The sequence below is a fragment of the Panthera tigris genome, chromosome D2 (assembly GCF_018350195.1).
Source record: "Panthera tigris isolate Pti1 chromosome D2, P.tigris_Pti1_mat1.1, whole genome shotgun sequence".
Lineage (NCBI taxonomy): Eukaryota > Metazoa > Chordata > Mammalia > Carnivora > Felidae > Panthera > Panthera tigris.
The window spans coordinates 32,511,750-32,524,340 of NC_056670.1; the positions used below are offsets into that span (position 1 = coordinate 32,511,750).

Below are 12,591 nucleotides of genomic sequence, written 5' to 3' on the forward strand. Positions count from 1 at the left end.
AGCCTAGAGAAAGGAAGAAAGAGGCAGTAATTTTTGTTTGGTATGTCAAACAAATTAGACATCAAATTAGACATTATGTCAAAAGTAATTAGAAACAATTTAGAGAATCATCTCTTTCAAACATACAAATCAGATCTCTTTGGTTCAATTTAGATAGATTTTAATAGGATATACACAGAAAGCTAGAAACATACATTTTTTGTTTTTGTTTTTCTGAACAGTTAAAAAAAACCCACTTAGAGTAGCATACTTATCAACCAAATTGTTTAGCTTTAAAAAATCAGCAATTCATCAGTGCTCTAAATGAGTCAAATTTGAGTTTTTGTCTTAAGAGGTAATCCTTAAGATTCAAAAGTGAATATTCAACACAAGTAGAAAAACCGAGCCAATTTTCTTCTTTAGTAGAGAAATGACAGATTATGTGTTTTTTAAAACATTTATTTACTTATTTTTGAGAGAGAGAGAGAGAGAGAGAGAGCATGTACACGCAAGTGGAGGAAGAGGAGAGAGGGAGGGAGACAGAGAATCTCAAGCAGAGAATCCCAGGGAGACAGAGAATCCCAACCCCCCGATGTGGGGCTCAAATTCATGAACCATGAAATCATGACTGGAGCCAAAATGAAGAGTCAGACATTCAACCGACTGAGCCACCTGGGTGCCCTGATTCAATACGTGTTTTAATGGGGAAGTAGAAACATTAATGAAGGCTACAAGGACCAGGCAATATACAATTTATCTTAAAAGAATACAGGGGTTCAAACACTTAAAGGTAGATTTAACTTCACTGATTTGTCTTTTTCTTTTTTTTTTTAACTTTATCTTGATATTTTATTTTTCTTCCTCTTTCTCAGGTGGTTCTAAATACAAGTTATAGAGAATTTATAACAAATGAAATTGTATGTTAACTTATAATTAACTCTACAAACATGTCTTGTTTCTCCCTCCAATGAACTTTTTTTTTATAGTCCTTTATGCTCCCTATAAACGAATAAAAAGAAAAGTTTATACTTACTGGAAAGAACAGTTGTAAGGAAAATGTAGTCTGAAAAGGATATGAGTCCACATTCTCCAAGGGTATAAAATATACTGCCTTCATCAGCAAATTTTTCTCGTTCCTGGGAAATTTTCTATTATATGCATGGATCCCACCAAAAGATAAAAAGAAGATATAACAGAATGAGAACACAGATAGATAGAGATGAAACACCATTTATCTGACAGTTTTATGCTACTTATCATAAGCATTTCTCTGATGGCCATTCCAAATTAATGGATCCTTTACAGTTTTCAAGATGACTAAACTTATAAGACAAAAGATGATCTTGTTTGTCTCAACACTGGCTTAATAGTAACACTAGAAAATAATTTCAATTTTATGAACTCCTGCCATTTGACATATACAGGCTCACTTCAGGACTGGTTTTGTTTCTTGGTTTTAAAAACAATCCACCTGAATTGCTGAATCACTATATTGTACAACTGAAACTAATATAACACTGTATGTTAACTATACTGGAATTAAAAACTTCAAAAAAATAAAATTAATAAAAATAAAAACAATCTGCCTTTTTCTATAGAGGTATATAAAGTAGAAAAGATACAAAAGAAACAAATAAAATAAAATGAAATCAGTACAATTTGCCCAAAGTCAGCTAATTGACCAAGAAAAACTATACTACCAATGACCAGAAACAAAGAGGTAAGCAACTATTTTCAAGGCCCACACAAACTCTCAGAAAACTCTGAGAGTTTCTTGGCCCCCCAAGAATCTTAGCTTTGGAATGTAGGACAGTTTGCAGAGGAAACAACAACTCTGAAAGATACTGGCAAATGAGACATGCACACTAAGATTTAGCCATGATTTAATTTAGTTGTATTCATTGTTACCTTGCTGGAGGCTCCTAAGTTTCAGCTAAGTGATGAAATGCTCCTAAAACTTAGATTTTATTCTATGTATTTATTAATTTTATTTAATCTATAAAACTCACAAAGAGTTACTTCTTAGCTTCAGTAATGGCCTGTCTGGCAAGTGGTGACTTCCTGGGTGTTTAAGGAATCCTACCCTGTTTTTTCAATTCGTAGCCAAATGATAAACTTAGTTGTGACATTGAAGATATTTTCAAAAACTGAAAAGGATCCACCAAAGAGTTAGACTTGGAACTAATTTCCATAAGTTCTGGACCAACTAAAGATATTCAATGAATTATTCTGGGTACCAAAAAAAGGAAATAGGTTTTAAGAACCCAAACCAACAAAGAGCAATCAAATAATGTCATGCAAACACAAAATAAGCAGCAGCATTGCAAGCACAACCTCAGGAGGAGTATCATGAAAACGAAACCAACAAGCACCACCACACCAGCATCCAGGTACACAACTATCCAATAGGTTACCTCTGTCTAGTGAAGATCCCATCATACACCACAAAGGAAAGAAAACTGGTTAACCAATTGAAAACACAAGTACCAAATGAATCATCAAGATCTTCTTTGTAATCCTATCCAAAATAGCCTTTACTGGGTATTTGCTTGTTCATATGAAACAGGAGGCATAAACAGGTAAAAATCCACAGTTGAATGCTGACAAAGCAGTATGAGGTTTTGATGGCACATTCTACTTAGGAAAGGATTTCTTTGACTCATCTCTGGTGGACAGAAAGCCACCTGTTTGGTCCCGTTTGGCAGGATTTAGACATTACTTCTTTGATTCATCTCTGGTGGACAGAAAGCCACCTGTTTGGTCCCGTTTGGCAGGATTTAGACATTACTTCTTTGACTCATCTCTGGTGGACAGAAAGCCACCTGTTTGGTCCTGTTTGGCAGGATTTAGAGATTACTTCTTTGAATGGACAACAAAAATGAGCACATAGTCCAATGTGTTTCAGTTAGGGTTAAATCTCATACCACACTTGATCTTCTACCAACAGACTGAACACAAATTTCAGACAGCTGGATGAGAACTAGAGCAGCAAAGCCTTTCACTGGAGGTTAATATTTTAATTTCTCAAAAAAGGGAAACAAATGGTTACATTTTTTACATTATCTAAGATACTGCAAAAATAAAGTATGTAAGAAAAAATACACAAAATGAGAATAGGCTCCCAAAGGCATAACATTACTAACTAAACAATAAATATGTATAAAAGCTGAATACTTTGTGTTAATTATGCAATCATCTTTAAAACAATTTTTTAATGTTTATTTATTTTTGAGAGAGAGACAGACAGAGCACGACCAGGGGCCAGGCAGAGAGAGAAGGAGACACAGAATCCGAAGCAGGCTCCAGGCTCCGAGGTGTCAGCAAAGAGCCGGACATGGGGCTTGAACTCAGGCTATGTGATCATGACCTGAGCTTAAGTCGGACGCTTAATCGACTGAGGCACCCAGGTGCCCCTAATCATGTAATGATCTTACAGAGAGATTGCTGTAAGCCAATAAAATAAATAATATATTGGGATCCAGAAGATGAGAAACAGACAAACATGTAAGGAAAGAGTGAAAAGAAGCACTTAAGACAAAGAAGCATGGCTAACATTTTTCTAACAATCACCTGGACTATGCTGCTGCTTGGAAGATATCAAAAGACAAATCTAATTCTGTTGGTAACTTTTAATTTTGATATAATTGCAAACTCAGAATAGTGGAAAGAGCAATATAAGACACTTTCATACACATTTTACCCAGATTCACCAATGGTTTACATATTACCCTAGCTGCTTTATCATTTTATATATACATATATTCTTTTGTACCTCTGAAAGTTCAACACACATGCCCTTTTACATTTAAATACTTCAATATATACTTCCTATGAACAAAGACACATTCTCTTATATACCATAGCATAAATTTAATGAAACCAAGATATTTAATACCGATACATACTATTATCTAATCCAGTCTATTTTTAAATTCAGTTAACAATTCCAATAATTTCCTTTATAACTATTTTCTCCCCAGCCCAGGATATAATCCACCATCATAAACAGCATTAGTTGTCATGTCTCTTTAATTTCCATTAATCCAAAACGGGCTTTTTTGTCCTTTATTTTTTCCTTTGGAGGTTTGTTACTATCTTTGTGGTAAAATTCATGTAACAGAAATTCACCATTTTAACCATATAATATGTGGGCCTTTGAATTTTGCTCCTTTCACATGTTTTCTCAGTTCATCCATGTTGTGGCATCAATTTCTTTTAATCACCAATGAATATTCCATTGTATACATACCACGATTTGTTTATCCATTCATCCATTAAGGGATAGTTTGGCTGTCACCACTTTTTGGCGATTGTGAGTAGTGCTACTATGAACATTCATGTACAAGTATTTGTTTGACTATCTGCTTTCAATTTTTTTGGGTATGTACCTAGGAGTGGAATTTCTGGGTCATATCATAACTCTGTGTTTAAGTTTTTGAGAAAGGGCCAAAGTGTTTTCCACAGTGGCTGTACCATTTTACGTTACTACTAGCAATGTACAAGGATTCTGATTTTTCTATACCCTCATCAACACTTATTTTCCTTTATTGAGCATCTTTCATGTGTTCGTTGGCCATTTACACACCTTCTTTGGAGAAATGTCTTCAAATCCTTTGCCTTTTTTTAGAATTGGGTTATCTGTCTTTTTGCTATTGAGTTGTGAGAGTTCTTTGTATATTCTGTATATAAAACCCATAGCAGTTACGATTTGCAAATGTTTTCTCCACTCTGTCCATTGCCTTTCTACTGTACCTTGATAATGTCCTTTGATGTACAAAAGGTTTAAATATTGATGAAGTTCAATTTGTCTACTTTTTCTTGTTGCTTGTGATTTTGATGTCATATCTAAGACTCCACTACCAAAACCAGGGGTGTGAAGATTTACCCCTATGTATCTTCTAATAGCTGGGTAGTTTTAGCTTTTACATTTAGGTTATTGATCCGCTCTGAGTTAATTTTTGTATGTAATGTGAGGTAGGGATCCAACTTCATTCTTTTGCATGTGGATATCCAGTTGACCCCACACTATTTGTTGAAGAGACTTCTTTCACCACAGAATGGTCTTGGCACCTTGTTGAAAACAAATCGACTATGAATGTGTGGGTTTATTTCTGGGCTCTCAATTTCATTCCATTGATATATATATGTCTATCTTACACCAGGACCACACTGTTTATGTTTTATAATTTTTTTTAATTGTGGTAAAATTCACCTGACATAAAATTTACCACTGTTAACACTTTAAAGTGTATAATTCAGTGGCAGTAAGTTCATTCACAATGTTATGAAACCATCACCACTATCTAATTCCAGAACTTTTTCATCACCCCATTTGGAAACCCCTTCCCCATTAAACAGTCACAGCCCCCTGCCCCCTTCTTCTAGCCTCTAATCCAATTTCTGTCTCTATGGAGTCCCTGGTTATTTTCTATAAAAGGAACCAAGCATAGTTATCTTCTTAGTGGCTACCTGCAGGTTACAATGAACATCTTAAATTTACAGCAATCTAGTTTGAATTAATACCAACCTAGCTTCAATAGTATTAAAAAAACCCCTCTGCTCCTGGAGAGGTCATTTTCACAAATTACATCTTTATACAGTGTGCCCATTAACACAGATTTATAATTATTATTTTATGCATCTGTCTTTTAAATCACAAAGGAAAAGAAGGGAGTTAAAAACCAAAAATGGCAGTAACATTGGCTTTTATTTACCTGTGTTGTCACCTCAACTGATGTCATTTGTTCATATAGCTTCAAGTTAGTATCTAGTGCCCTTTTATTTCAGCCTTAAGCATTTTCTTTTTTAATATGGTAGATCTACTGGCAACAAACTCCCTGCTTTCACGATTCTTCATTTTAGTTTTCAAGTTTGATTATAATGTGTCTCAGTGTAGGTATCTGTGAATTTATCCTAAAGTAGAGTCACATATTTCAATAAATTCGGAAGGCTCTCAGCAATTGTTTCTTCAAATATTGCTCTCTTCTCTTTCTCCTTGCCTTCTGGGATTCCTAGTAGACATATGTTGGTATACTTAATGATGTCACAAAGGTATCTTAAACTCTGTTAATTTCTCTTCATTCTTTTTTTATTTCTCAGACTGGATAATATCAACTGACCTATCTTCAAGGTCATGGATTCTTTTTTTCCTGCCTGTTCAAATCTGCCATTAGACCCTTTTAATGAAATTCTTTCAGTTATTGTACTTTTCAGTTTTCAGAATTTAAAAAAAATTTCTTTTGTTGATATTCTCTATTAGTTCATACATCACTCTCCTTGTTTCCTTTAAGTTCTTTGCCTATGGTTTCCTTTAGGTTTTTTAAGTATATTAAGCCAATTGATTTAAAGTTTGTAGTAAGCTTTCTCAAGGATAGTTCCTATTTTTTTTCCTGTGAAATTGGCCATACTTTATTCTTTGAAAGCATAATTTGTTGTTGAAAACTGGACATTTTGTACATTATAATGTGGTAACTCTGGGAACCCGAGCCTCCCTCCTCAGGGTTTGTTGCTGCTGCTTGTGTGGGTTGTAGTTACTTCTTTAGTGACTTTTCTAAATTCTTTTCATAAATACTGAATGCTTTGTCAAGCATGGTCACTCAAGTCTCTGTTCCATTACCTTAGAGGTCAGCTGGTGATCTGACAGAGATTTCCTTAAATTCCTGGAATCAAATATGTATGTGTGGGAATACTCTCCATGTCTTTACAGATTGGCTTTGTGTTGGGCCTTCTTTCAATGCTTAGCCACTGTTTAAAAAATCTGCCTTTGCCTTCACTTCTTGCTTGCATGGAAGATAAAAGGCAGCCAGAGGTGAAAGCTTAGGGTCTGCTAAGGTTTCTTATAAGTATTCGTTCAGTTCCGGGCATGCATAGGCCTTCCAGATTCCTCAGTATATGGTGGAGCACTTCAAAGTCCTTGTTCTCTATCTCCAGCTGCCTCTTCATTTCCCAGGCTCTTTGGTTTGTCTGCTGCTTTTCTCGGCCCGCTGTGGCTAGTATATTTATTACCTTTAAGTGCTTTTGAAAAATGCCATTTGGGAAGCCACCCCATCCCTAAGAGTTCCAATAAAGGCAAAACAAAGGCAAGCCTGCAAGTAGAGATGCCTCATTGACCAGAGAGGTCACTGCCCACATCTATATTCTCCAAGGACAAGGTCTGCACTGCTTGCTCTGGCACAAGCAGTGTGCTGAGGGCCACAATCTTTATGGCTGCCATTGTGCTGTGGAGTGGGGAAGTGGTTATCAAGTAAGTACGCCACAACTTTATCTTATCAAATTTCAGCATCTTCTTCTTTCAACATTCCCCTGGTTGTTTAAAGTCTGATTCGATTCCAGAGATCTGAAAAAGTTGACAGTTTTTGCCAGCTTACTGACTGTCTTAGTGGAGAGATGCAGTTTTGGAGTTACCTACTCCGCCATTTTTAAAAATCTCTTTACACTTTTTAACCCTAAAAGATTTGAAAAGTGAATTATATTGAAGAATATCCCTCACTTTAAATTAGGCTGATGCTTCCTCATGATTACATATCTGTCTGTTACAAACTATGAATTCATATTGGTATTTCTAATTCCATTCTAATACCATGGGAAACAAGGTAGTCTTACCCCTTACACACTTGTTATCCCTTCTCCAACAGGGAGAAGTCTGGTTCGCATTATCCTCAATATATTTACTCATTTGCTCAATGAGAGTATATAGAGATTATATTAGAATATACAGAGAGCAGTTTCACAATTGCTAATCATGTCTGCAAAAAACTTATTATCTAGAGTTCAATATTTGTTACAGTTTTAAGTAAAATCTACTTTGTAAAATGCATAAATCTAATGTACAAAACAATGAATTTTATAAAGAAATAAGTAAATATTTGGAGTAACCCACATCCCCATCAAGATACAGAACATTTCACTGGAAACATTTCCATTGTTTCCTTTATGCTCCTCCACAGTTAACTCCCACCATGTTTTTATACCATTGATTGTTTTGCCTCTTCTAGAAGTTCCTATAAACAGTATCACCAGGATATACTCTTTGGTATACAGTTTCTTTAGCTCAGCCTAATGTTGAGAATCATCCATACTGTATTTTTCAATAGTTTGTTTTTATTGTAGAGAAGTATATTACTCATCAATAAAATAAAAATGAAACAAAAATTTGTATTATAACTTGTTTTATATATAATCATAATGCACACATAATAACGTGATTTATTTATTCCTTTACAGATAAACATTTAGGCTCTTTTCAGTTGTTGGCTATTTAGACTTTCCTAAAAGTTATTTATTTAAAAAAATTTTAATGTTTACTTTTGAGAGAGAGAGAGACAGACAGACAGACAGACACCATGAGCAGAGAGGGAGATACAGAATCCGAAGCAGGCTCCAGTCTCTGAGCTGTCAGCACAGAGCCTGACACAGGGCTCGAACTCTGACTGTGAGATCATGACCTGAGCTGAAGTTAGATGCTTACCGACTAAGCCACTCACGTGCCCCATTCCTCAAAGTTACTGTACCTTTTTTACTCACACCATCAATGTATGAGAGTTCCAGTCACTCCATATCACTGCCAACATTTGTGTTGCCAGTCTTTTTAATTTTAGCCATTTGAGTGGGTAGGTAGTGATATTTCTTTGTCGTTTTATTGTGCATTTCCTTGCTGACCAATGTTGTTGAGCACTCTCTATTTATTGGAAATTATATATTTTCTTTGTGAAAATAACCAAGTCTTTTGGCTATTTTTTTTTTTTTTAAATCACTGATCATTCTACATTCTGGATATGAGACTCCTTTCAAGGAGTCTGGGTAGCCAGACTCCAAGATGATCCCAGGGATTCTTGCCTGCTGTTATTCACATCCTTATGTTGACCTAGTCTCCTTCACAATGAATCAGGGTTGGTCTGTGTGACCAACAGACGACAGCTTAAGTGATAGTGTGTGACCTCTGAGGCTAGGTCATAAAAGGCATAAAAGGCATGCTGCTCTGTTGGAGGGAAGCCAGCTGTCATTTGAACAGAACACTGAGGCAGGACAGTAGAGAGCCTACAGGGAGAGGACCTGAGGCTTCTCAACAAGTCAGTACCAGATATTTTAGTGAGCCACCTTAGAAATGAATCTTCCATCCTCAGTCAAGCTAGATGGTTAAGGCTTTAGCCAACCTCTGACTTAAACCTCATGAAAAAGCCTGAGCCAGAACCATCTAGCCAAATTGCTCCCAAATTCCTTATTTATAGAAAGCATAAGTGACAAGAAATTATTATTGTTTTAAGCCTCCAAGCTTTGGAGTTTTTACTCAGCAACAGATAACAAATATAGTCAAATACATATATTAAAAATATTTTCTGTTAGTTTATGACTTATAATTTTCTTTTAACAATCAAAAGTTTTAAATTTTCATGAAGTCTCATTGATTTTTTCCTTTATGGTTATTGCTTTCTATATGCTAATAAATTTTTGCCTCTCTTTAGTACATAAAAATATTCTCATTTTCTTTTAGAAGCCTTAAAGATATAGATTTTACATTTAGGTCTATGATCCATTCCAAGTAAACTGTGAGTATAGTGAGGAAAGGGGTAAGGTATATTTTTTATTTTTTTAAAATACGGATATATAGTTGTTTGTAAATCATTTGTTAAAACACCTTCCATTCCCCCATTTAATTATTTTGGCATCTTTACCATATAAATTAATTTACCATATAAGTGGGGCTACTTTTTCCATGCTTTTTTCTGATTTGAGTAGCCCATTTTCTTTTGAAGGTCTTTTGATTATTAACAAAGTGTATGACTGTTTGCCAAAGTATAAATAAACATGAAATTATCTGAATGGTTAAAAAGGTAGCTTAAGCCTCTGCATGAGACGTATTTAAGGTCAGGTTTAGGCTTAGCCACCTCCACTATTAGATGATTATAAGTGTACAGAGATAATATAGATGTCACCAAACAGACCTTCAGTTGTATACTGATTGAGAATTGCTACTGGAACATATCTCCATAAGGGATATATAATAACACCTTGCAATGCTGATTTAGTTAGTGTGATTTTTCTCTAGGAAGGTACCTCTTCCTCTACTGCTTTAGACAGAATATGTCCATGTTTGCAACTCTCAGTCCCATTGAAGGAGAAAATATTTCTGTTTGTGTAGCTACATGTGAGATCTCTGCTGAACTCAGCAGAGTGGTAGGAAGGAGAGGCCAAAAGGCCAATGTGCTCCATATAAGAAAAAGTTGAAAATATCTGAATGAAAAGATATAGAACGAAAAAGGATCCTAGGGGCACCTGGGTGGCTCACTTGGTTAAGTGTCCAACTCTTAATTTTGGGCTCAGGTCATGATCTCATGGTTTGTGAGATTGAGCCTGGCATCAGGCTCTGCGCTGACAGTGTGGAGCCTGCTTGGGATTCTGTCTCTCCTTCTCTCTCTGACTCACCCCGCCCCCCTTGTGCTCATGCTTTCTCTCAAATAAATAAAGTAAAAAAACAAACAAAAAACAAAAACAAAAACAAACCTAAAAGAAACTTAAAAAAAAAAAAAAAGGATCCTAGAAAGGTGAACAAAAAAAAAGGGGGGGGGGACATGACAGAGGGATAGAAAGTATCAAAGTCAGGAAGAACAGAGGAAAGAGATAGCATGTATGCACATGTATGTGCATATGTTTAAGAGAAAGAACAAAGAATGTGTGTGTTTTGCAGTAGCTCCTTAAAAATGAGAAAGATGTTTAAAGAAGACTTTTAAATTAGCCATGCTTTTCAGTATGCTCTGTGCAACATAATCTTCTAATTCTTTATTAAAGCATTGTTCTTCTGTGCTTCTGGAGTCATGGCAGGGGTAGAAGGAAAGGGGGGGGGGAAGTTACATGCATGTTTTCTAAAGCACCCACTTGTCAGAGAGTGGTTCAGGGGCATTTAAGATTAAGCACCTACTTATTAACTCTAAGAATTTAAAAGTGGGATGAATATCCAAAACTCCAAAGATGCTTCTTATAAAATCCATGACATTTATTAGTCAAAAACACCCAAACTGCCATAAAACTATCAAATTTGATCCCTCAAATTATTTAAAGCTAGGAGGAGAATCAAATAAATACATCAAAATTTGGGAAGAAATGAGAGTTACTAGAGAACCAATTTTTAGGCTATTTGGCATTGTATGACTGCTTCTTAGCTGGTATTTATAAATCAAAGGTCTGATTCTATTATAAATGATATCCTCAAACCACCTAGCCATGGCACATAGGGAATCTGTGAAAATATAGATATTTGAGTTTGATATTGAATAAATTTTTAAAAGTCACAAAGTTATCTTGAAAATGGAAAGAAAGAAAGAAAGAAAGAAAGAAAGAAAGAAAGAAAGAAAGAAAAAGAAAGAAAGAAAAATGTAAACTCTAGATTCAAGGAAGGAAAGTGGAGGGAAGGTTTTTGGGTATTTTTTCTTACTCCAAAAGTCTTATCAATTGTTTAATTCTGCAAACTGAGAATATCAAGTACAATGTTTCTTCACTTTTGAATAATGTTTAATCTTTGACTACATTTTAAGTTATTTTTTTTCCCTAGGCAAATACCATTTATATACTTTAGGGATGATATGGAGACATGTCCAAGGAAAACATAATCTTCCTTAACAGATTGGTAATAATCTCTCTCACTACCTTTCTCTCACTACCTCAGAGGTGGTTATTTATATTGTTTGTTACTAATGAACATTTATACTAATACGTGTATGTAATTCAATGTAAGTCATAAATTCAATATAAATAAACATCAGACAAACTAAAAGGAAGACATTTCTGTATATAAAAGTCAAATGAAGTAGAATATATTCCAAATCTATTATAAGGCCATATAATGTGAGATTAAGTAATGCATGAAGATATAAGTTTAGCAAAAAAACTTTATAGTAAGGGTCTAAGGAAAATTTGTTTCATCTTAAAGTTCCTGAGGGAAGATTCTAGCAATACACTTCAGTATATATGCTGAAAATTAACAGAACTGGGTATTTTAAAAAGACATCATAATTGAAGATACTCTCCAGAGCATTATGCTATTTTATTATTGTTATTTTTTAATTAAAGTATAGTTGACATACAGTGTTATATTACTGCTAGGTGGACAACACAGTGATTCAACAATTCTATATATGCTATTCAATGCATCTTTTTTAAAAAGTTTATTTGAGAGGAGGAAGAGAGAGACAGAGAGAGAGAGAGAGAGAGAGACTGCGCGCACATGGGAGGGGCAGAGAGAGAGGGAGAAAGAGAGAATCCCAAGCAGGCTCTGTATTGTCAGTGTGGAGCCCGACTTGGGGCTTGAACTCCTGAACCGTGAGATCATGACCTGAGTCGAGACCAAGAGTCAGAAGCTTAACTGACTGAGCCACCAGGCACCCTGCTATTTAATGCATCTTATAAGTTACATATCAAACTTTATTCAATCACTTGAATCTCTGAAAATAAGGCTGTGAAAGCAAAAATGCAGGTCAACCAATCAGAATAGCACTTCTACCGAATTTACTGACAAATATTACTTCCTTTTAAAGAACAAAATTACGCAAAATATTTCAAAGCAATGCACTCGCTGACTTAAAGAGGGGAAGTTTAACTGTTTTACTATTCATTTACATG

General features: G+C 35.1%; 1 protein-coding gene across 8 annotated transcripts in view; it reads right to left on the reverse strand.

Annotated features, from left to right (window-relative positions):
- The window catches only part of MICU1 (mitochondrial calcium uptake 1), a 246,943-nt gene that overhangs the window by 112,459 nt on the left and 121,893 nt on the right, over positions 1-12,591 (reverse strand). For 7 of the 8 annotated variants that reach the window (XM_042960435.1, XM_042960438.1, XM_042960433.1 and 4 more), the window contains one exon: positions 1,013-1,127. The exons of the other annotated variant lie outside the window; for it this stretch is intronic. In XM_042960435.1, the coding sequence (XP_042816369.1) occupies positions 1,013-1,127 (115 nt within the window). The remainder of the gene's footprint in view (positions 1-1,012; positions 1,128-12,591) is intronic. 8 annotated transcript variants of the gene reach the window in all.